The sequence below is a fragment of the Molothrus aeneus genome, chromosome 2, assembly GCF_037042795.1.
Source record: "Molothrus aeneus isolate 106 chromosome 2, BPBGC_Maene_1.0, whole genome shotgun sequence".
NCBI lineage: Eukaryota > Metazoa > Chordata > Aves > Passeriformes > Icteridae > Molothrus > Molothrus aeneus.
This window is the reverse complement of record NC_089647.1, coordinates 52579864-52605473: the sequence shown is the minus strand read 5'-3', so window position 1 is coordinate 52605473 and position 25610 is coordinate 52579864. Positions and strand designations below refer to the sequence as shown.

At 36.6% G+C, this 25610-nt stretch overlaps 1 protein-coding gene across 2 annotated transcripts in view; it reads right to left on the bottom strand.

Annotated features, from left to right (window-relative positions):
* INTS6 (integrator complex subunit 6) overlaps positions 1–25610 on the bottom strand; it is a 38914-nt gene that overhangs the window by 791 nt on the left and 12513 nt on the right. Inside the window, exons 4-17 of one of the 2 annotated variants that reach the window (XM_066544957.1) lie at positions 21335–21424; positions 14179–14362; positions 13097–13222; positions 12092–12246; positions 9135–9287; positions 8866–8998; positions 8281–8375; positions 7780–7890; positions 5992–6207; positions 5757–5883; positions 4389–4531; positions 3584–3818; positions 2479–2850; positions 1939–2032 (exon numbers count right to left, since the gene is read on the bottom strand). In XM_066544957.1, coding sequence (XP_066401054.1) covers positions 1939–2032; positions 2479–2850; positions 3584–3818; positions 4389–4531; positions 5757–5883; positions 5992–6207; positions 7780–7890; positions 8281–8375; positions 8866–8998; positions 9135–9287; positions 12092–12246; positions 13097–13222; positions 14179–14362; positions 21335–21424 — 2234 coding nt within the window. The remainder of the gene's footprint in view (positions 1–1938; positions 2033–2478; positions 2851–3583; positions 3819–4388; positions 4532–5756; positions 5884–5991; positions 6208–7779; positions 7891–8280; positions 8376–8865; positions 8999–9134; positions 9288–12091; positions 12247–13096; positions 13223–14178; positions 14363–21334; positions 21425–25610) is intronic. The other variant, XM_066544958.1, reaches the window with a different exon arrangement.

Genomic DNA, 25610 nt, shown 5'->3' with positions numbered 1-25610 from the left:
ACTACATTTACAAGAGTTTATTGTAGCTGAACATCACTCAGCTACCTCAGAAATCCAGGAAAAAGACAGTTGAAGAGTTTGTTGCTTCCAGAAGTGAAGTTCTGAAGTACAGAAATAAAATATACATCAAAAGAACTATAATCCTAAAGCTGGCAAACAGCTTTTAGGGATTATTTGCATGCCTTCATGATGCATTCACCCAAGTTAACAAAGCTGGTACTGGTGGAGGAACAGCCATTCCACAGTGCAAAGCAGATTTCCTGACAAACAACACAAGTTAAAACTTTGAGAAAGAAATTAAAGGAAAATACAGGCATCCAAACTCCATACCTCTGGAGTCTCTGCAGCTCTATTCCATATCAGTTGTATAAATTTGATCAGTAGGCCATTCTGTCACCTCTGCTTACACCCCTATCTCAGGAAGTACAACTCCTAGCTGTTTCCAGCCAAACCCTCCCCCTTGCAACATTTCTGCACTTCTGAGAAGCCACTTCTGACCAATGCTTTGGTAGCCATATGTGTGTTCAAAGACAAGCAGCAATGAAAATATTTTGAACTATATCCCAAGTTCAGTCCCGTGACTTCACTAAACCCCAGCAGAAGCCTCTAGTTCCAGTCAGGCATGCTGGTCCATGCCCTTGGCTCACAGAGACATGGTACCTCTCCTGATTTCCAGATCACAAGCTCTCACAATCCCTGATGCATCCAAGAGCAACACTCAACCACTGCCAAATTTTGTAGAATTGTCAACTAAAGATAGCTGGAATAAAGAGACTGTGTAAGAGAAATTAGAGTTACAGGTCATCTTAAAAGCCTAATTTTACAGCACAAAAATTCCAACCCCACTAAGGGCTGCCACAAACTCCAAGAGTAACAGTATTGTTATGGTGTGCTGTGACAGTGAGGAAGAACATTTGGACCATACAGAACAACTCTGACAGGCAATGTAAAAATCAAGCAAAAGCACAATACAGCAATGGTTGCTATAGGAAAAGTACATTCTACATAAATTTACATGCCCCACTGAGCTGGCAATAGAAGGCGGGAGGATCTGTATCAATGTCCAACAAGCAGCATACCTTGAGAGGCATGGTTTTCTCCTAAAATTATTTTGGTTTTAATAATGAAATTTGCTTACTGCCACAGGAAAAGAGCTGACCACTACAAAACATATTAGAGAATAAGAAGCAGCTACTCTTTGAGGTTTCCAAAGTAAGCCTCAAAGTTCTGGTTATATTTACAATCCCTGCAAGATCCTGGAATTGCTCATTCCCTGCAACTCAAACACTATTGGTTCTAATAGATTTTTCCTTTTTTCCCTCTCAGTAAGCATGTAGAAAGCTAAGTATGGACAGTCTAAAGATACTGTAAGGAACAGTTTCTACCTGGATGAAAAACACAGGGTTTAAATCCTTATCAAGTCACTCTTCTTCAGAGAAAAGCCACCTCCATTTCCAAAGTCTCAGACAGGACTACGCTATCTCTGAATGAAGTATGCTGAAGAGTAGAGACATATCTTTATGAGCATACCTGAACTTAAAAACTATTTTTAGGACAAGATTTTGAGCTGATGCTGTTTCGAAAACCTAATTCCAAGTAACTGGCAGCTCCATTACATTTTCAAATTAGCAGCACACTCACCTGAACTTTAACTGGAATTATTTTTTTAAAGTTACCTTCTCTTTCTATACCATTGTCCATCTACATTTACAGGGATTTGGCAGTTACAGTTGCCAACATCTTTAAGCCAAAATCCAAGGGAAAAAGGTAAGCTTTTACAAACAACACCTCAAGAAGCTTATGCTTTTCTGCTCTTTCATGGGGAATTATTTACTTGCAGTGCAAAGCATTGTTTCAAACAACTGCATGATTGTCCAGCAATTATACATGGCACAACATGATGCAGTTTTGTAAGAATAATACAATCCTGTTACCTACCTTGAAGCTTCTTTTATAACATTCTGTAAAAATATCAGTCGGGTTTGTAAGCTTCCTTGCACATGCTTCAGCAAAAAGAAGATTCTTTCATATTCTTAAATGTCAAGAGAACAGAAACACCAGTTATCTAAAAGATGCCTACACAGATATCTGTTTTAATAGATTTGAGTGAAATGCAACATTCAATGTTTGTAAACTTTTAAGCTGTACCTCCTATCAACTGGAGCAAGAACATCTTATTTAATGAGAAAAAATATTAAAAAGTACATGATATTGCACCTTAGGCTATTACTAACACCTATCAAGTTAATTCTAGTATTGATAAAAAACCATTACTTTCATGAACACTGATAAGTATAGCAATGTTTTAATATACTCCTACAGTAAGTTTTTAGCAGAGGTTTTAAAACAAATCTTTTCAGCTTTAAATTTAATTTTGCTTCAGTCTCATGGTCCAGTACACTTCTAAAATAGTGATCTAACATGAATTCTTTGTTTAACTTTCATGCCAATTATCTGAAAGAAATTCAGTATACTTACTCCTTCCTGGTTTTCGGATCTCTTTCATAATTTGTGCTCTTAGCTCTATATTAATCTCTCTGGAACTCCTGCAGTGCACTGTTTTTTTCCCTTTGCTAGGTGAAGACATTGTCAAGTTCTCTTCTGGACTTTGCTCTTTACTACCTGATTCCTCGTGATTCTCCAAAAACCCATCAACATTCAAATTATTCCCTAAATGTTCATGGCCTACATCCTCTGTAGGAGCTGTTGGTCGATCCAAGGAATTGAATGGTGAAGAGGACAGTGAAAATTCTGAATCCACAGCATTTGGGAAAACATCTGATGAAAGGGGATCTGTACTGTGATTCTCAATGACATCATCAACTCCAACTTCATTATTTGTTTCCAATGCTGAAAAAACAAAAATTACACTTGCTAGGTTTAAATTCCTTATCATTTCATACGAGTCAATGAGCCAAATCAGCATTAGACTCTTAAAACTATGCTCCAGCTCCACAGAGTGCACCGTACATGCCAGGCATAAGAAAGCTTGTTTGTGGATTATAACATTGAGCCTGTCACTATTTCCTGGCAATTAATGACTTTCAAAAAAAAAAAATCACAGGTATATTATTTGTATAAAAAAGGAAATTACTATGTGGACTACCAACAAAAGAAAAACTACCTGTAAAGAATGATTTTATGACATGGTGTCTTTTTCCCTTTAAATCAAACTAACCAAATTTACCTAACCAGTGAATAAGAGAGTTATACACCCCCTCAGCTTCACACCCAGGAAGTGATTTCACTGCTCAAGAGCAAAATTCAAACTAACTTCATGCTGTGATACTTCTAGAGTATCTAAATTTCCAGGCAAAGGAAGAAAACTCTTCTCATTGTCTACACTGTCTCCTCAGGAGAGAGTAAATGCATTGTTTACACTTAGAAGTTATATGGAAGACTTCCATCCAAAGGACTATATGAACTCTGTAATTAGCCCCAGACACACATTTAAGTACTTTATTTTCAAGAGAGGGGGATAAAATTGCCATATTTCACAAATTAACCAGCAGGTTTTTTTACACAAATAAGTTTTTTCAGATAAATTAAAAACAAACTTTAAAGACTTCGAAGATTCACTTACTTTTGTGAATAGCAATGGGTTTAATAAGGTCAGGCTGTGCTTGTGCAATTGGTGTTGGGGGCCCTTTTCCTCCAATGTGGTTATTGACAACTGGAAGAGATGGTGGTCGCCCTCTGAGCAGGGGGGACATACAACGTCGTCTTTTTGGAATCCCTTGCATATTTGGTTCTCCAGGTCTTTTATGTTTATTCTGAGGTCCTGATACAAATTCATCTGCTTCATCTATCATCATTCCCTGAAATTAATTTAACAGGAAGAATTCTTAAGCTTCACACCAAAACCACGTAACATAAGGTACAATAAATGCTCTGACATTACACTAATGTTTAGCATGTGTAAGAGTTACATACAACATGCCATTATGTTTGGAATTCCAAATTGTCAACCAAGACCAGATAAATGTGCTTAAGGCCCTTATCCAGCAGTCTGCCAGGTAAGGTAGGGGAGTGGGCCACCAAACTGCCTTTTCAGTAGTTGCAAAAAGACTCACATATTTAATACAAGGCCTCTAAATGTTACTGGCAGTTTGGTCAATTCTAAGAGATTTGGATAAAAGGGACAGCCAAGACACTCAACTTTGAGACAAACATTTCAGTTATAATACAATTTAGAGACATAATACTGGTTTCCCAATAAAGGATGCCCTCCATAAGATACTACTGATCGAAGAACAACTGAGGCAGTTTGCAGCCATTTCTTTTACAAGTATGTGAAAGGGTTTCTCCAACAGACCACTCAAAGAACAACGTAGGCAGTAACAGACACACAAAAGCACATGTTTTAAAAAGCTTTACAGAAAAGTCACCTTTTTGTCCAATTTGAATGGATTGCCAAATGTATGAAGCCTTCGTGGTTGATCAGGATCAAGTTCTCGGAGTGGAGAAGGTATTTGTTTTAGATACTCCTGGTAGTTTCCCATTTGTGCTATAGGTACACTGTGAACTTGATCTATTATAACAGAGGAGTTAATTAATACACAGTACTGCTCACATTATGAGAATTTAATCTATACCCATTTCATATCTCCAGTGTTCAGACTTATGATATGCATTGACAAAACAGCTGTACAAAGCTCACCATTTTTCTTGCCTAACTGGTATTTATAACACTTCAGGAGACTTGCTCAAAGGAATCAGTACATGTCTCGAGGATTTATTATTTTGACAACAAATAAGCCAAAGGTGTCATGCACAGACGTTAGTTTTCCAATGTGTCCCAACTTTACAACAGAGCAATGGATGGAAAAACAGACTAGGAACAAATTAGAACTAAAACATTACTACAAACAAAAGATATTTTAAAGCAAAGTAGGAATACCATGCTGCACACAGCTTTTACATAACTTTGTCCAATTTTAGCAATCCAAAACTTAATTGTCAAGGCCAGCATTTTCCCAGAGCAAGGGTGACTTTTGATCACCGTAAATCAACAAACTCTTAAAAAACCATAGGAGCTGACTTTAAACTTGTTCTAGTTTTAGAATTGCCAAGCCTTGATCTGGAAAAAAATACAAAAAAAAATTCCTAAGATGAGTTAATCCTCCTCCCTGAAGAACAACTACTCTGACAAAGTGATAATGTAATGTGAAATGTACAGATGTTAATCTGACCTAAGTAGTGGCACCACTAACGCAGCACAAGCTTTCACTTGCATTGCCCTTCTCACTCTGCTTATTTCAACATCTTTGGTTAAATGCCACAAAGCAGTTCCAGAAGACACAGGAAAAAAGGTAAAGGAATAAATTAGTGACTACTGAACCATTTGCTGTTGGCTCAACAGGCAAAAACAATCACAGTGGCAGCATCCAGTGAGCTAGCCTACTTTCCCACTGCTCATAATCCACTTCTACTGAGAGAGATCATAATGTTCAGAACTGGCCTTTGATTTTATCAGATACATCCATGAAAGTCAGGAAAAACAGTGAACAAAGAACCTTCTGTAAACGTCCAAGTCCCCTCACATGGTCCTAAGGATAAAGCAGTGAATCAGCAATCTTCTGTTCTCACCATTTTTTCTTCCAATAAGGTAAGGATAAAGCATATTAAAAAAAAATCCATGCAGTTTAAAGCCAAGAGCAGACATCCACCAAGTTTTAAAGAACTACATTATTTGTTACATTGTTTTTTAGCAATGATCACATCACAGGCAGACAAAATATAAATTGTTATCTAACCTTCATCTTGTCCTTTGAGGAACTTGCAAGTACTCTTCAATAAATTAGATCTCATTCGTGTTAACTGATCCAAAAGATTTCTTCTGGGTATGTCATAAGCATTTCTAAATGTCTGAGGTTTCAAATCCTATGGTTCCAGTAAATGAAATTCCAATTAATGCCACGTAAGAAACAATATCTAGCATTTCAATGGAAGTATATTGAAAATAACAACATTACACACAGTGGTGCTTACCTTATTCAGCAAAGCTATTTGGAACCCAGCATACTCCTTCATATTGAGGTCTAGAGGTCTATGAGGAATTTCCCCAGTAATCCCCTGTAGCAGATGTTGAAAATCGTTCCTATGTGCCATAGACAGGTTGTGTGATCTGCTTCTGACCTTAATTCCAGTCTCTTGCGCTACCTTTTTGCCTACAGAGCCAATGACTCTATCGGACTCTATTTTGGCCTTAATTTGAAATAAATAAATAAATAAAATTGACAATATGCTCTTAAAAGGATTAGTCAGACTTATTCATTTTAAATTCCTACCTACAAGATTCAACAAAGTGCTAACACACTATGATGACCATAACCAGGCTGAGTGCTTAAGGAGTGCTTAATACATAACCACTTAATGCCTACTACAGTTTTAAATATAGTGAACAGTTTTCTGCATATTTCTCCTCTGCTGCCCATTAGAGTATCTAAGCACCAATATGCATGCAATGCTTTTATTTTCATAAAATGCCATCATTTGACCAGTAATTCTCTGCAGATCTATCTGTACTCGTATGCTGTTCAGCTGTTCCTGTAGAGAACAGTCACAACTCACAAGACTGATTTTCCCACAACAGTAGTTGCAATCAGTCACCCAATCGTATCAACTTTTTTAAAGCTCAATTCAAATAGTCACAACATTTAAAAATCTGAAATATATGGAAATAACCAACTGGTTGACCAGACAGACCTAGCCCCCAATATTATGTTAGATTTGTACCAAAATTAAACGTGTTCATAAATGCCAGCGTTTTGACAGAATACAGTGAAAAGAGCCAAAAAGAATTTAGTAATACAACTGCCAATTTTGGTTTTGCAATTCCACATAAATTTATAGACTACTCAAAAATTTGAGTATGTATTGAGAATACTGAGTCTTTACTGGCAGGGCCTGTCAGAAGTTAAAAAAGCTTTAACTACAATTTGCAGTGCATGTCATTTCATCTTAGAGGAGTCCAAGATGTCTAGGCTGAGACATCAGTTCACAGATTAGTGAGCAATATGACTACGATTTAACAGGATATGCTCTAGACTTTAAGACATTTGCTTCTTCAAATAATCATTTATGTTTTAAGAAAAAGCAGGTCCATAAAAACTCATTACCTAAGTTACAAGTACTTGGCACTACTGTTCCTTGAAGTTTCAAGTTTACTTTTTTTTATCTTGAACACAAAGCTAAACATGCACAGTTCAAAAGTGGAGGTAGCAGGGCAGAAATGCTTTAGCTGGTGCAGGAGCCTAGTCAAAGATTCAGGCACTATTCTGAACAGTCAGCAATTTCAAGCAGTCACTTGACATTTCTACATCTGTATCATTATTAGATATTCTGTTATGCCAGTTATCTTATTTACTGAACACTTTCCACTTCATACCACAAGTCAAAGAAAGAACACTTTGATTCTGATGCGACAAGCACAAATCCCTATTTCCTGAAAAACACTAACACATCTTCAAAGACAACATTGGTTTTTTTGGACAAAAGTATGTTAACACTCTGCTAAGTGAAAATGCTCCTTAAATAGGAAAAAACCTCAACTTGTACTTCCTATCTGTCTCTATGTAGTTCAGTTTATAAAGGCTGTATTTAAATGTTGCATTTTCCTTCAGTTGAAAAACCAAAATTATTTTTTGGTAATTGCTTATGGCAAAGTATTAACATGATATTTCTGCTCTTTTTTCCTACAAAGCCACTGAACTTGAGTATTTTAAGATTATCCTGCTATTAGAGTAAGTTTTTACTGGTCTTTTGCTTCAACATTACCTGCTGACTCAACTTTTTGAGATATGAAATGACACTGTAACTAAGTCCATATTCCACATTGTCAGCTATAAGGTTTGGTGCTCCCATCATTCTCACAGCTTTCTTCAAAGGCTGAAACATGGAATATATTGCATGGTCATATTTAACTTTATACATACTTCAATTAACTGTACCCATTTCAAATAGAACCTGAGGTTCTGAAAGTTCAAAAAGAACAACAACAAAAAAAGACACACAGGGCATCATTTTTGGTTGTTTTAAAATAGTTCAATTAATACACAATCAGTTAACAAAAATATCATTTATATGCCCAGTCCCAGTGTATTATTAAATTAAGAAAATTCATGTCTCAAGCCTCCCACAGGACTCCAGTGAAAACACTCACTATGTATGAAGTTTAACTATTCTCTCTTAAATTAATACTGATTCTACTTAAAATAGAGACTACATCCATAGTGGAAAGACAACTATAATCCAGAAATTTTAACACAGTCATCTTACCCCAAGATAATAAGGAGGCATTGTCTTCAAATAGCTTTCAAATGACTGACGCCATTTCAGCGTAGGCTTTGCCTTGTGTACTTTAAACAAGTCATCTAATGGTTATAAAAAAAGCAAAGCAAAACAAAATGAAAGGCATGTCTAGATAGCATTGCATCTTTTTTTTTCCTAAAAAATAAAATTCTAGTAAAGAAACTCTTGAAGAAATGCAAATTCCTCCATGATTAAATTACTATCTACAAATCAACATATATACAACTAAGCCAAGCACATACAAGATTAATGCTGCAGCCAAAAATAGAACCTGATAAATTATCAAATTTAATTGGTATTGAGACAACAGATTAAGAAAAATACCTCTTAATGAAAGTGAGATCAAAACATATATGCAAATGATGATTGAGAAATCATCTTACACACTGAGTCTGAGTCATGAAGGCCAGACAATTGGAGACAAGTGAAGCTACTGATTGTACCTTTCTCCAGGTATTATTAATACTGGCATTAACTGCAGTAATCTATTTAGATTATATCAATGTTTCAATTACCTACCACATAAGCAAATTTGTATGAAGTGGTATTTACCTAGCAGTGGAAGCAGGACTGGATAATTGTAAGGCATCACAAATAAATTCACACAATTCAGCGCTGTACTAGCTTTCAAGTAACCAAAAGGATGACCAAGTTCACTGTATTTTGCACTATTGCTCACATACACCTGCAATAAAACACATTACATTGGATTTACACTCCAAGTATTGTGTTCTGAAACTTTACATTCTATTTTGATTATAGAATAAGATATATGAAAAAGAGCATTCCATAGACTTCAATTCAGCATGCATTCTACTTGCCTGCCAGCAGGTCTGAGGGGATTTTCTTTCCAGGATAAACTGGGTCAGTGGTGAAGGTTCTAATTCATATTTATCAAAAGGCAGTTTGTCAATGACCATCGGTTCACAGTCAGTACAGGAAAATTTCACCACAGGATGAGATGTGCGAGGTGGCTAAACAAAGTATTCCACTGTTAATAAGGCTGCACAACAATTAAAATACATTTGTGCTATGACAACTGAAGCAATACAGATTCTTTGAAAACACATGTATTTAGGGAACCTACTCAATACAGGATTCATTTACTGTTAATGAGTCCTAAGCAATTTATGATGTTAGCACTGTCTTATTCTGAAGGAATCTTGTTTTCTAAATAAACGACAATTACTTCACATAGTAAGTCTAGAGCAATACGCAACTAAGACTTCTTGCATTTACCCAAAAGCTGAACAAATGGGAGTAAGTCCTAGTGGGGACAAAAAACATCCTCAGTGCTACTCTAGGACATGTCCATTTTCATTCCCTACAGAAGCAAGTGCTGTACTTCTGCATTTGCTGACTTTGCCAGGAGCTTTTCCTTCTTGGCAAATTTAACAGCTACAAAATTCAAACAATTATAAAGATCAAGAGTAGAGTGAATTCAGAAAAAAACAAACCTTAAAAACTCACATTTTAACTAGGCCTGAGAAAAAAAAATATTTCAATTCCAGAAATTTCAGTGTTTGGATTTTTTAAATTTTTTTACTAATCACAGGAAAAAGGCCTTTGTGTTTCAAGTTTCAACTGTAAGTTAACAACTTGAAATTTCTTTTGCCAAAAGGGTGAGTGGATTTTCAATGTGATGAAAATTGGAGCTGTACACTTTCCATTGAAGGGAGGAATATAAACTGTTGTACTTAATCTGAGCCTTTCCTCAAGGCCACTAGAATCTGAGTAAGAGCTCAATTGGGAAGCTTCCTTCCACTTACTCTATTTACAAAAAATTAACTCACAAATACATAAGATGAAGCAGAGAAACAAAAGGTCTCTTGGACCATCATACCACTTCACATTGAAAGCAATTCTTTTATGTCTAAGCTCTAGACTCTCCGTTTTAAGATAAGCCACCCAAACAAGTTATCTGCCAAGAGAGCTGGTCTTGCTTTGAGTGTCTCTACCCTGAGGAAGGTGGGCTCTCCAACTGGACACCAAACAGGAGGCCCAACCAAATGGACAAAGAACAGCTCTTCAAAGAATATGACTAATAAATAGTTGTGGTGGAGTTTCTGACCAAGCCACCAAGGTCAGACTATGAATAAAAAGGCTGCAAAAGAAATTGACTACTCAGACTTGAGAAGTCCAATAATCCTTTGCTGGACAGCAAACCTATTTTTACCTCTGAGCAGCTGAAGCAGCCATTTACATGTTGATCTGCCAGCATAATTATTAGCAGACTTTCATATACATTTAAGAAAGCCTTAGTGGTGTCATTAGCCACAGTTCTCATGATAGAACTGTTTGAGACCACTCCACTGTAGATCAGGTAACAGGCAGGCAAAGTCAAGTATTCAACTAAGAACTCTTAGGCAGACAAGATATGCTACATAGACTCACACTGATTACAACATATGCTGTGTTTGAACACTACTGTTAGAACAGTACTGAAATACGAGTTTTGAAATGCTATCAGCAACTTAGCTCCCCAACACTGCATGAGAAAGGTACAACTCAGAACTTCAATTGATGTCAACAAGAATTCAGCTGTACATGACAGTGCTTTATAGTTATGAGTTATACACACTACAACAGAAAAAAAATCTCATCTTTTTGCCATTTGAGTAAGTCAACTTCAGGCTTTTCAAAGATTTCATTCAACAACTCTTTACTTGGCAAGATCTATTTTATCAATCTTGATTAAGATCTGGAATAGCAAACTGTACAGACTCTACACAGCAAATGGAGGCAGATATGCTACTGACAGCGATGACAAAGAATACACAGGATCAGCTTTCCTACAAAACAGCCTTCAAATATTCACTACATAATGGTAGTGAATCATTGGTTGACATGAAAAACCAAGACATCTTGGTTTTTTAAATGACTACAGAAAATCTACTTTTATTAATATATGCTTTCAGTTCAGAAGGACATCCATAGCCTTTAATCAATGTGGTCACAGCTGCCAAATACATCCAAACCTGTAAATATGACTAAAATTTCATAATCACTCCTCAAAAACCTGGATTTCAAACAACTTCATCTGTTTTCTAACCAAGAGATAAAATTTATAAGAAGTTCAGTGAGTATTAGTCAGCACATCCATTTCATATCAAAAACCCAGAAGAATTCAACAGAAGTCATCATGAAATGTAGGTAACCATTACACAACTGCAGGATTTCTACTTTAATGATTTCAAGTATAAGCAGAAACACAAAAATGCATTATACTATACTAATGACTAGTTCTCAGACAAAAAAGCAGTGGCATACATTCTTTTGTGAAAAAGAATCAAATTAATCCTTAATAAATTAATTTAAAAGCTGAGGTTTTCTCAGTTTGGATAAATTGAAGTTGTGGCTATACTGCACAATAGCAGACGAAATTATATTCACTTGGTAGAATGAAAGTAGAACTACCACAGCAATTCAAGTTGTCAAGATCATACTATCTTTTATTAATAACCTCTAAGGCAATAGAATTTGATAGGCTTTTACCAAGTGCCACCATTTGATATTTAACAGGGTTCAAACAAACACATGTTTTGGGTCAAAAATCTGTTACAAGCAGTTTCCTAATGCTTCAAAGTTACTAAAAAGAAAATCCCATGTTATGTTATTTGCTCATCAGTAGTTTATAGGCTTGCATGCATCACTCCTTGGGTCACACTGCTTCCGCATTTGCTACAATGCAATACATACGTCAAGATTTGAAAAAAAATCAGAATAGGAAATACTGAAATATTCCTGCATGCACAAACCCTTTATCTTCAGTACATACCAGTGTTGGAGAATTTTGATCTGGCCAAAAAGATTCAGGAACAGGCCAATGACCTATAGGAACCCCAGTTTTAGGGTTTGGTCTGACATAGATAAGTTTGTGACAGCTGTGCCAAGGTTGGGGTCCAAAGGGTCTGGATATCTCCATCTGCCCATCTACAGAAGAAAAAGGCTTTGCGTCAAAATAGTGTTAAAACTCAAGAACAATAGTTAATAACTTCTGTGAAGAGTAAAGATTTATAAACCCAGGGAATTAATTAATTATTAATTAATTATTAATCCTGCAGTTAATATTATTTCTAAGAATAGCAGATAGTTGTCAGTAAGCATGCCTGCAAAAACACAAACTGAGAAACCAAATAAGCATTGGATGTTTACAGGATGAAAGCCTAGAAAGACCATTATCTAGAACCCTTCATTATAATGTCTCTTTTTCCTCCATTGTCATTAACAGAACCTTCAAATCCAAGCATTAAAGTCATACATGACTAATACTGCCAGAATTTTTATTGCAGCAATGTAAAATTTAAAAAAACTCACAAACTTCTCAGTAACATCCAAAGACAGACCTAGCTAAGCCATTTGGAATGAGAAATTAATGCCACACAGGTGTACTTGCTATTTTAACTCTTACCACAGGCACTTTAATACACTGAAGAAAAAAGGATAAGCCCAGGTCTTTCCATATCATGTTATTTACATTCCTAGCTGGTTGAAAACTGCTTAAAACATATAAATCCCTTTAACTATGCCTGACATGAATAAATGCATTTAAGATTACCTGAGTGGTTTGACCAAATGCAGAATGTCTGGCAGCTACAGCCAGTATTTTGAGATACTACGAAGTTTCAGACTTAACAGGTAAGTAAGTCCTTTTTGTACTTAAGTGTTGCAAATTGCAATCATTTCCCTTTTGACTTGACATCTACTATATTAAGTTCACTAAGTTGCATTGATGACAGTCATCCCTGTTATTTGATACCACAGCATAAAAAATTTCAAGTACCATCAATTGGTGAGGGATCTGGTCCAGCTTTTTCAAAATTTATTACCACTCCACTTTGTACTTTTTGCACCAATGACTCAAGACATTGATTCAGCATTCTTGGAGAGCACACACAATATGATCGACCTAGAACGAAACAGTCAGAGTTAAACCTCTTCAGTGTTTCTGCCTTTATTTTAACTAGGATCATAGAAAACTGTTCAACCATCACACACATTGATTTATGTATGGATCACTGATTTAGAGCTTCTCCTGAACACTCCCTCTTTTTTAAGCAGCAAGGCAGACTAGTGAAGCACTGACAAGTGCCTCATTGGAAATGTTTGTATTTTAGACCCTTAATGACTATCTCAAATTCTTGGTTTCATTCGTGGAAAATGGGCTCCCCCTTGTGACAGACATCAACATTTAAACTGTCCACAAATTTCAGTCAAAGCACTTGCCAGTACAGCCTACATACAGTCAGAAAGCAGCAAATCCTTTTGGAATACTTTTCAAAGCTCTTAATTTCCTCTCTATCACACCCTCTCTGATGCACTAGAAGAATACTTTTAAAACGTAATAAACTCAATGCCTGAATTTGATCTGGAATATAATTGCTAAGATATTAACAATATGATCTGTAACTGGGAAAGGCACCAATTCTGCAGAATAATTATGCATTCTGAAAGGCATTCTGTGTGCTCTGGAGGAAAAAAACCTAAAACAACCCACTTCCTTCACTCTGGCTTTTTTAGACCATGGTGTGACAGGAATTAACCAAAACTGTACTGCAGAACAGACTCAATTACTACAATTTCTAATTGCAATACCAAGGTGTAGTAGAAAAAAGTAAGTTCCCTTACAAAACATTTCTGAAGAAAGCAGATTCACTCTTCCAAGATAGGCTACATTTAATTGTCTGTAGCTTTATTGCTGTCAGTCTCTTTAGTTTTATTATAACAGTCTTGAGAGTTTCTAAAAGTACTGCAAGAACTTAGAAATCCTTATTCCATGGCATGGAATCACAATTAATCGAACCAAACTGAATTAATTTACACTTTGGAAAGTAATGACTTGTCAAAGGAAACAAGAGCACTCACCTCCTGTGACTTCACACATAGGTGTGATAGCAGAGTCATCCACAGGCACCCCTGTCATCTGTTCTGATTCTGGTGCTGTAATACCAGGCAAACGAAGAACCAAAGCAAATAACCTCTGATCCCATCGAAAGGGTTCCTTAGTCAACTCGCTTCCAGGTAAAGGGGAATTGAGAGGTAAATGGAGCTGGAAAGGGATTTAAATCTGTGAATACACAGCTCTTAAAAGAAACAAAAATTCAGGTTTCATAGCAATGGCAATTCACTCTATATAGGCACATTTCTCTCTCCACACACATTTAATACCTCGTTAACAAAACTGAGACAAGCTCCTAAAGGACAGCACAAGGCATTCAGAAGATCCTAGATGCTCTTTTTGCATCCAGATACTTCACACAGATTAGTGAGAAAAAGAAAGCTTATCCAAATATTTAACTACAGAAGCCCTGAACATATAGATTTGCAACAAGTAATTCAAGTTCCAGAAATTTTGATACATCCCCGGCTGATGACAGCACTGTCAGCACAAGCAAAATTCTCATTTCACCTGGAGCACTGCAGCAACAAAAAGGGGATAAACATCCCCAAAGCAATGACTCAAGTGGTGCAAACAGTTCCATTAGCACACCAAATACAAGGGAGTTAAGTCCACATGCTGAAGCAAACTCAACATGTCCTCATTTTCTGTCATGCAGCGTGTTCAAAGAAATCTCGACGTTCTCAACCCTCAGCTCCAGTGCTAGCAAGAAAGTACTAGTCTGTTCCAAAACTTGATGCAAATCTCACAAGCACTCATTACATATTGCCTTCATTTCTAGTTAATAGTGCTTAGAGAATTTACAGTAAGTTGTTAAAAAAGGCTTTTTGTTTGCTTATTTTTAAGAGATAGCTTGGAAGCATTAAAGCCTGATTTCCAAAACCAGATCCTGCAGCTATTGATATTTACAGGGAAAAACACATAACTTATTGTTTGAAAAGCAATCAATTTATTGATACAATCTTGAAACTAAGAACAAATTACTCAAAATGTGGCCAAGAATCAGAATATTTTGCACTTTTCAGCACACCTGATGATTCCTCTAGAATTTCTCTTTTTGCTTATGCAAGCACAGAGTACATTTAAGAACAGAACTATTTTCTCCAAATGCTTCATGTTTTACACGAAACTGGTCAAAAGGAAGGAACTCAGTGGTTTATAACTAACTGCTTGACATGCATGTCTTTCCCCTCTACACAAAGACCCACAACGACTGCCTGACAATGGAAACTCAGTTAAAAGAAGATAAAAGCATAGCCACATTCTTAGTTAACAGCCCGAAATCCTGACTGTAAGAAGACTGATTTGCAAGCACTCCACCATCCTCACTTGGGGGTATTAAGGAATGCCAGTCAAGCTTTCCTACTTAGATCTGACTGAAGATATACAATTTCCAAACAGTACATTGGATCTGCAAACAAACCTGTTACACCTATGTAACAGCATTGCTTTCCTTCGGACAGCATATATACATTTTTTACTATGAATATTTATACATATAAAGTATCCTATTAGATCCTAGACCAACAGTATCCTGAGTTCAGTTTACCTCAAGCTACAAAATATTTCGTTGGCTCAGCTAGTTATATGGAGAGAACTCCAAAACCAAAGAGTAGTCAGAAGCTGGCCATTGCATTATGCACATATTACTATCAGAAGTTTTCAAACTGTAAGACAAAATGCAAAGCAATCATCATCAAGTCAAATGTCCTCACCTTCCTTCCAACAATTTAATTCCAGTTAAGTTTAACATCCTTTAACATATATACTGGCGAAGTTATAGATTCAAATCACCCCATTCACAGACATTAGTAACTTGGTCTTGTCATCTCCAGTTACCTTTTTTTAAACTGGTATTGTATTACCATAGCAACTGCATACCTAGCAGAAACTAAGATGAGCCTAGAATTCTACATCTTGCATTTCATTTCTTTCCCCACGCGTATTTTAACATGAAGGCATGCACACATTTTCCTTTCTCAACAACCAGTATCAAAGATAAAGGTAGACTGAACTAACTAAGGGAAGGTTATTTACCAGCTGTGGTCTTCAACATGTGACTGCACATAGACAACACGTGTCCTCCCAGCTCAGTACTAGCAACCAGCTGTCTTGTCTCATCATTGGCTTGTAGGAGCACACAGAAGCCCGACCATTCCCAAATGTCACAATGATAATGCTATTACACAATCAGTGCATGCCTTATGCCACTCTTCCTGCCTTTAAAACAACTGAAATATTCCAGAACTACGAGGGGGCGGAAGATAAGAGTGTTCTAGAAGATCTCTTCAGTACAAAGTTACTGGTGAGCAGGTTCGTTTTTTCTCAGTCCTTGTTTCTACCTACATTTATGCAACCATGAGAAGCAACACAGTCTAAAATCGTGGGATGGGAAAGAGGATCCTAGAGACCCTAGGATGAAAAAAGCTAGATAAGCATTAGAACTCTCTGCACTGGCAGGGCAGTCTGAGAAAGACAGTAATGATATTCTGGCAGTGGCTGCACATACAGGCTCATCCACTAGAAAGGGCACCAATAGAACTGCTGAAGCTTTAGTACCCAGGTAATAACAGGTAGCTCCATCTTGGGACATCTCATAAAAGGGTGTTAGAAGACTAGGCACTACACAAAAATATGTCTACAGTCAACTTCTATTCTTGTACCAAAAAAATAAAAAAAATCTATCGGCAAGTAACCTTCCTTGCATGCTTTTCTGGTACCCAAGAAAAGGACAAGACATCTGACATTCTGCCAAGCAAATGCAGCCTTTCATCCTTGAAGGACTAAGGACAGGTAACCATTCAAGCCCAGCTGAGAACATCAGCTCTTGACAGACTGAGAAACTCTACTTACAGTTATCAACACCATTGTTTTCTCATCTTTTTCCATCCAATCCTATGCAGTTATAACATATAGAAAGACAAATTGTTCTTCCATGGGAGACAGCTCAAGGAGATCCCAAAGACATCAAGGTCAACTGACACACCATGTCAATACATGATATACTTGGCCATTCCAAAACCAGCATTAGCCATCACCAAGTATTCATTGAGCTGATAGTTATACATTAAGAATTTACACACCAAGAGCTTTGGAGCTCAGTGTCAAGTGCTGTGAACCCAAAAGCTGCTGCTAACAAGAATAATAAAGAAAAGAATGGGGACATACATTTAATTATATTTGCCATATATTTCTTGCAGAATTTGTTTAGAAATCAAAACTGGAGGAACTATGATAAAAAACATAATAGAGCATTTCAAGTTCCTGATTAATCTTGACAGTAAGCAGAACCTTGCTGTGACACTTGTCACAACTGCTACAAGTGCAATGCAAGGTGATCAGCTCTGGGAAGGATCAATGTGACAATGCTGAACAGCTGTGGGATGAAGTCACATGAAAATCACAGATTCTTCCTGTAAGAGTTTCTCATAACTGGAAGATCAGAGGAATGGCAACATACAGAAACCAAGCAGCATTGCTCAATGCTTTTTGCTTGTATAATCATTTATCAGAATGTATCAATACGCTAATAACTCCATTTCAGTCTTGCAGACAAGTTTAATGCTACTTAGAGAGTATGTTGAGGGAGGACAAAAGAACATAGCTCAGCAATTGTAAGACTCGAAAAATATGTTATTTCATAATATGAAGAGAAATAAGAAATCCCTTCAAGCATTTAAACATTTGCTTAACGAAAGATGAAGAAAGGGCGAAGACTGAATTTGAGGGATCAGGCCAGAATCAAAAGCCACTCCATAAGGAATCCATAACATGAGGCCAACTAATTAATGATGGCTTGCCAACAGTATGAGCCCATCCCCATCTCAAGTTCTGACTCAAACTAGTGAGTCCAGGGAAGGGTCTGGTCAACAAGCCATGCAGAACATAGAATTGATGCTGGCACTTTTCACTGGCACTGATGCATTAAAAAGCAGCACCAGAAGGGATAGAACTGAAAGTGTTACTGACTTGTGCAGGTGGAGAAAACTGCATAGACAATATAAGTTCTGTTTTCAGTCTGAAAGACCACACCCATGAGGGACAAAGCAGCACTCACTGAAGCTCAAGGCTCTATCTGCAACAGCCGTTTTAAAATCCACATAGGAACAGGACATCTGAAGAATTCAGCAAGAGCTCTGAAACAGGGTTTAAGCTTGACTGCTTCACACTAAGGCAAATGACAGTGTTCCCATAGTGATAAACTGATTTCATTGGTAAGAATGCAAATGTTCATCTGAATGACAAAGCTTTGAGAAAACTTGCCTCCAGGTCCCATGCTGGCTTCACAGGCTTTCTAAAAAAAAACCCAACAAAACACCAAAGCCCAACACTGTTGGTTATCTTGTATATATGCCTTAAAAGAACTAAAAATACGCTGCCTCAGTCGATGCTAGGAGTAAAAACATAGCCAGTGGGATATGATCACTTCCAACACCAACTCTGAAAAGCCTCCCTGAAGTCAAACCCAAAGAACAGGACAGACATTTCAAAGTGACTGAAAAAGCTTTGTTACTGAACCAAAGAGGAGCAATCAACTTCCGTATCTCCAGGGTGGTGTTCCTGTACTAATTCTAGCTCATTTCTGTATGTCCAGCTTGAGAGGAAACTGTAAAGGACACTCAAGGTAGACTGAGAAAAATTCTGATCAATAGAACACACACTGACAAAAACAAAAGATCATCCCTTAAAGACAGTAATAGGACCTTCGATACTTTGTTCCTCTTCTCTGCGATAGTGTTAAGAATGTTTCTACCAGTACACCTATGGCCAAAAAAGGGAAAAAAAAATCATATCCCTGGGTATGAAACACATACCCAGTACACACATATGGAAAAGCATTCAAACCTGCTTGCATTCACATTTTGTCTTGCAAGAACAACAGTGGTCACTTCACCTTCTGGAGGAATGGAACACCTTTACATTGGCTTATTTCTAACAAAAAAACCCACGCTAATTCACTATTATTAGAGCAAATTCTGCATTTCTAGAATGCAATTAACAATCACAAAATTGTAACATTGGGCCTGATTTGACATCATCACAACACAAACTCTGGTTGTAGCACACACTTATCACACATGCTTATCAGTCAGCACTGCTCATGAACCAAGTCTAAACTCAGTAGATTTATGCAGGCACCAGGAAACCCCTTGTCTCAACCTAAGTTACAACAGTTTAAGGATGTGAATGTATGACCAAATGGTTGCCTTGCTCCAGGAAAATGTCTTCTTGTGAAGACTAAGATGAAGTTGTACTCACATTAAAAGGAAAAGGAACAAAAAAAAAAACAACCTGGATGGCTATGAAAGTCCTGATTCTTGTTGTAAAATGAAGAGCTTAACTATTAATGCACCTTTCTTACCTAATCATTTTGAATAACAAAGATGAAAGGAAACGTAACACAAAATCATAGCACTGCATACACCAGAAGGAACACATGACACTTACACAGTCCAGAGACTTTTGACTGCTCAGGGCCTTGTCCAATGTAGCTTTTACCATCTTCACAACCACTGGTCAACATGTCCAGTGTTTGATCACCCACACAGTTAAAGATTTTCTTGATATCTCATCAGAATTTCCCAGGGACAACTTGCAGCTGTTGCCTCTCATCCCAACCCTGGGTACCTCCAGGAAAAGACAAGCTCCCAGTCCCATTCAGCTGTTGCAGAGGGTGGTAAAGCACTCCCCAGTCTTCTCTTCTGAAGACTGAACAAACCCAGTTCTCAGCCTCTACCCAGAGAGTGAGTTTCTCTCTGAGCACCTTGGTGCTCCTCACTCCAGTATGTCAGTGCCAGATTTTACAAGTCGTCATCTGACAACAGAGATTCTTCTCAAGAAAGGACTTACACAGCTAAAAGATTACCCAAAACAGTATTCTGCAGCTAACAGCACTGTATGTTGCAGAAGACTCTGAAATCAGTGTCGCATTACTCAGTATTTTGGACTGCACACATTCAATCACAGAATTCATCTGAAAATAGGTTAATGGGTAAAAAAAGTATGATGGAAGTAAGATTTCATACAGATAACCTACTTGTTACCATGGATCCAGGAATTCCATTTCAGTTACTAGCTATGCTTCTTAGGAATCCACACAGAATTACACAATTATTTAACTCTCTTCAAGCTATATATATTACAAAAACCACTCAAATACCACTTTTCATACAGACAAATTCTGTAAGTGCTGTAACAATGCAATATAATACATTATATTAGGAGAAATCTGAGTAACTAATGAACAGCAAAGTACAAGTTAATCTGTACAGTCAAACGTGGTGCAGCACAGGCAAAAGTCTGAATTGTCCTCTTAAGTTTTAAATGGACCGTTGGATATTAACCTTTTCCCTGAAAAGGGAATGAACTTAGGGATTTGTTACAGTTTGTTTTGGTTGGTTTTTTTTTTTCACTACTGCATGGAATGGGCACTGAGCTGGCCTGACCAATCCTACCACTTCCATCTTTTTAAGGAAAGAATTCAAAAGGGCCAGTAAGTTAAAATAGTTCAGTGCCTCAGCATTTGCCATACCTCTGAGTTAGCCAGATGTCTGACTGGCTACTCCATATATCAAGATCTTGATTTTAAACTGCTCTACAGATTTAACTTGGAATATATTTCTTCAGTTCTTACCTTGAATTATAAAGACTACTCATTTGATTATAATCTTTTTAAGAACTCTGTGAGAGTAGTACATGTTTCACACATTCCCTAGTGGCAACATCCTTTGGGAAATCATTACTTTAACTTGGGTCTATACAAAAAAAAGACCTCTATCAAGACCAATTAAGGACACATATGCTTTATAGAAATCAATTTATTCTGCTAACATATTTTAAAAGCCATGAACTCCTTAGGGCAACTCATTCTATTTAACAGACCAACAATTGCACCACAGGTTTCTGTTACATGAAGGAAAAAGAGTTATTTGGTTTTTCATAGTACTATTGCATAAAATTACTTGAAATTAAAATAAATTACTTGAAATTAATCAAGACACAAGCAAATTTAAGCTATTAATGAGCATTCTTCTGAGGAGCCACTTATGCTCCTACTGTAAACAGTATCAATGTTTAAACAATATTTAGTACACGTTACTGTAAGCAGAGGTTAGATCTTACCTCTTCCTGTATCCCACTGGTAGTAGTTAATTTACTTCCATCAGTAACTGTTATAATTATTGCTGGCTCCAGAAAAAAAGGGTTTCGTCCCTAAGAGGAAAAAAAAGCAGTTACTTAAAATGATGTAACAAACTCTGTTCAGTCATTAAATAGCCACTGATATTGACTAACAAAACAACAAAGCTTGAGGTATTTATTCTCATGTACCACATATTGCAGCAAAGGAGTTTTTTAGCCTTTTTACACTCATACCATGGAATGCCAGACACTTAGCATGTCTGTATTCAATGAATGCATACAGAAACAGCAAAAATGGTTAACACAGGACTTCAAGAATAAGGCTTGCAATGTATTCTGACAAACAAGCAGCTGTTTAGAGAAGCAACCATCTCCTCCAAAGGTACTTCCAATTCTCCCTACTCCAGAGCCAATTTTGTGTGATTTAATTACTTTGTGTCCAAGTAAAGTATTCACATAGTATCTTGTGATCATGACACCCGGGTTAAGAACTACTACTCTATGTATTAAGACTGATATAATTAGCACCCATCCCATTCTGATCAAACTGGTTCAACATGCATACACAAAATCTGCTTCAGAAACAAATACTTGAAAAATAGATAAACTTTCTGTATGTATCACTTAAGACAAACATATACAAGGCAAGATATTCTAGGATCCCAGCAAGACAGGCAGCTAGCCTAGCTGTAGCAAAAACTTGAGGCCAGTTATTGGCATTCCTTTATCTAGTGCCAGCTCCAGGAGCTCTCTAAAAAAACTCCAAAGTATTCCATGGATACATCAACTCCAGTTTAGGTAACACATTTCACTCTACCAAGGGTTAATAATGGACTGAATAAAAGTCACCACAAGATTTTGTTTAGTATGTCCTGTTCTTCTCTTGCTAATATCAAGGCCTTATTTTTCTTCCTCAGGAAACAAAGAAAAATGCAGCTAAACCTGCAGCCTAGTTCTGCTTATAAAGACAAACTATCTCATGAACGGTTGCAATTTACTCTAAAAACATGGAGAGAGAACTAACAGGTTTTAAAAGACCTTTTAAACCCATTTTTAGAACCCATTAAATATAAAAGATCATCTACTGATTTTGTGCTTCAAACAGATCTATTATTTAACAATCTCATATATTTGGTGAAGGGCATCAAGTTTGACTACTGTGGCAGCACCACATTTATAGTGGTCAATATTTTCTCAAACCTTTGTAAAAAAAAGATTAAAGATTTCTTTTTTAATAGCATACCATTAGTACAAAAAATAAGCAAAAATCAAATTAAAACAAAGATCAATCTCTCCCATGAAAGCCAAGCTACTTCATAATTTAATTTAAACAATTACTCAAAAGGATTTAAGGACCCTCAAAACACCCCATTTTAATTAAAATAATTTCCTAAGAATATTTAGCCTTATTCAATTCTTAACAGTTACAGTATGTTATTTTGCCAATAGTTTACCACAACCGCAAAACATCAGCTGGAAGCCAATTACATTGCACTGAAATAATACAGAAAGCAGAGTTTGTAACTATGATATTTCTCATGAATACTAACCATAAAAATACTTGAATTCTATTGCTATTAAATTACTGTAAAAATGAATTGACAACTGACAAAAATAACATATTTATAATGTCATAACCAATGCTAAATTAATATTCTGGTGCAATTTCAAATGCAAGTATTAAAATTTCCATCTCTGACAACACCTTTTATCTGGATATCCTCATCATCTTAAAAAACTTTTTTATTCCTTAACTATACTTTGTCTCAATTTTTTCCTATCCAAAGTTTAAGCCTTAAACAGCTGGTGTTAGAATGATCATGAAATTATAAGGAAGGAAACAAGAGTTGCTACACTTGAGCTCCCTATGAAACATGTCTGAGGAAGGAATGTCTTCATTCTCAGGCTACTCTCTGTAATTTCACAAGCATTTTACATATACAAAGGATAGTCACTCACACACTAAGAATCAATTGTTTTCAGAAAGATAATTAAAATGTATCATGGAAGAATTTCAGTAAAAAAGCCTATTACTGAGTTTTACTACTTTTGACTAAAAATTTCCACTTTTTAAAGACCACCACTGACTCTGCTGACCCTGCTCCCCTACCTTAGTTATACAAAGGCATTTGAAACCAGTTGCTCCAACAAAACCCCATCTTATTTATCTAAGCTCTCAACAGTCAGACATCATAAAATTGAATTCCAAAAGACTTACCAATTCTTTTAACTAAACTGCAGCACTTCTGTCAACAATTGGTTGAGAACTTTATTTCTACCTAATTAATCTAATTCTACAGCAATCAAATTACTTTCTATTTCTCTTCCCATAGAAATACGCTTTAAAAAAAACCAGCATTTACAAATTTTGGAAATCTCATTTCTCAAAACACATAGCAACATCATTGACTGTAAATGCATAGGTAATTAATTCCAGCCCAATTATTTTGGCTATGCAGAGGAACTGTGAATGACAGTGTACACTACCATCTCTTTGGCAGCTTACAGGTATGCTGCAATGCACTGGGGAAAGCATCTCAGGGTTACAAGGTAAAAATAATAAGCCTGCTTACAACTTACTCTGATAACTAGCTAACCAGCATGAGGTTTTATTTATTTCAGAAGCAACATACTGCTTTTCCTTCTGAAAGTTTGTAGCAGTGGTGAAAAAAGGCAGAACCACCTACGGTTTTAATGGCTGACCACCCTCTAAAAAGGTACAATGAGGATTTTTTTCATTCACAATCTACATTTTCAAGGACAGATGTGCACCAAGACAACAAAAAGCCCTACAGACCTCTTTTGGAAACAAAGTTACTTAAAACAGCATGAATACCAGGGAAATTTTGCTTGATTAAAAAGGAAGCAAGAGATTCAAAGCCTTAAAACGAATTTATATTACACAACATTTGAACAATTTGACAGCTTCATGGCTGCTCCCAAACACAAAGAAACTCAGCTGCATTGGTTGCCTTTCCCTTGGTCTCCAGCTGAAGCAGTTCTGTGCTCAGATAACACAAATACAGAGCACCACTGAGCTCCACACCACTCAAAATGGGTCACAGAAAGAGGCATCCCATGCCACACCAGCTTGCATGATGCTCTCAGAGAGAGCCTCACATCAAGCCAGAAAGTGTATCAAATTATCAAGACACATTATTGCCTGGTTAAGGCTCCCACAATTAAGAATTCACTCCCACTGGCAAGTAAGCTTAGCATCAAATTTCAGTGTGACTAATTAATACACAGATGATTTTCTTTCCTTCTTCCAAGTGTAGAGGTAAAGCAGTTCAAGACCTATTGTGACCTTTACATATCCAAGTATACAATATTATACATGCAGGAAGAGAAGATAAAGACTACTGTTATCTCAAAGCACACATTTAAATATTAATTTCAGAGTCAGAAGTGTTGCAGAACTGAAGAAATGGATGAGGTAGAAATGCGACCAAATCACACCAAATCAGAGACTAGAAATGACACAATAAGCAACTACTACAAAAATAAGTTTTTAGTAGGACAGAAACTTGAAGCTCAAGAAAGGTTGGAAGCTGAAAATAGACATGAACAGAACTTAAGTGCATATTTTTTAATAGAACATATGACTAGGAACTGGAAAAAATGCATTTTGAGATCACGACAAGTGTCTAAAAGGTACACTTCCACTTCAGTAAATCACAAAACTCTGCAAGCTGTATTGTTATCTATCTCCCATTACATTATCTCAGCAGAGCCTTTCCATTTTCAAAAATATCAGCCCTAACTCTCAGTAAATTTAGACACCTGACCAGGAAATACAAAATTGCAGTATCAATTTTTGAATTCAGTCTTAGTTTTTTATAATTTAGAAGGTCAAGAGTCTCAAATGTTCTCGAGAATCTGTGAGCAACCATTGTTCAAAAGCAACAGCTTAAAATGAAATGTAAAAGTCAGAATGACAAAAATTATTAGCTTTAAAGCTATTTTTTAACTGATAAACAGCTTAAAAAATATCAAAACACTGAGCTTGAATTTCAAACTAAAACAGATGGTCCAAATCCACCACGGTTTTCACTTTTTTTGTTTCCTAGAAACTTCAGTTATGCTTTAGCAAAATCATGAAATGTCTAAGACATCAACATTTATTGGAGACTTTCGCCTTCATTGCTCAAGGCAGAACACTATCAGTCAAGTACACAGAGGTATTAGCAACTGTTCTGATCATCAGTTACACAAGAACTGCAGCATCTTGTGCAACTTCTTACTTGTCCCTCTCACA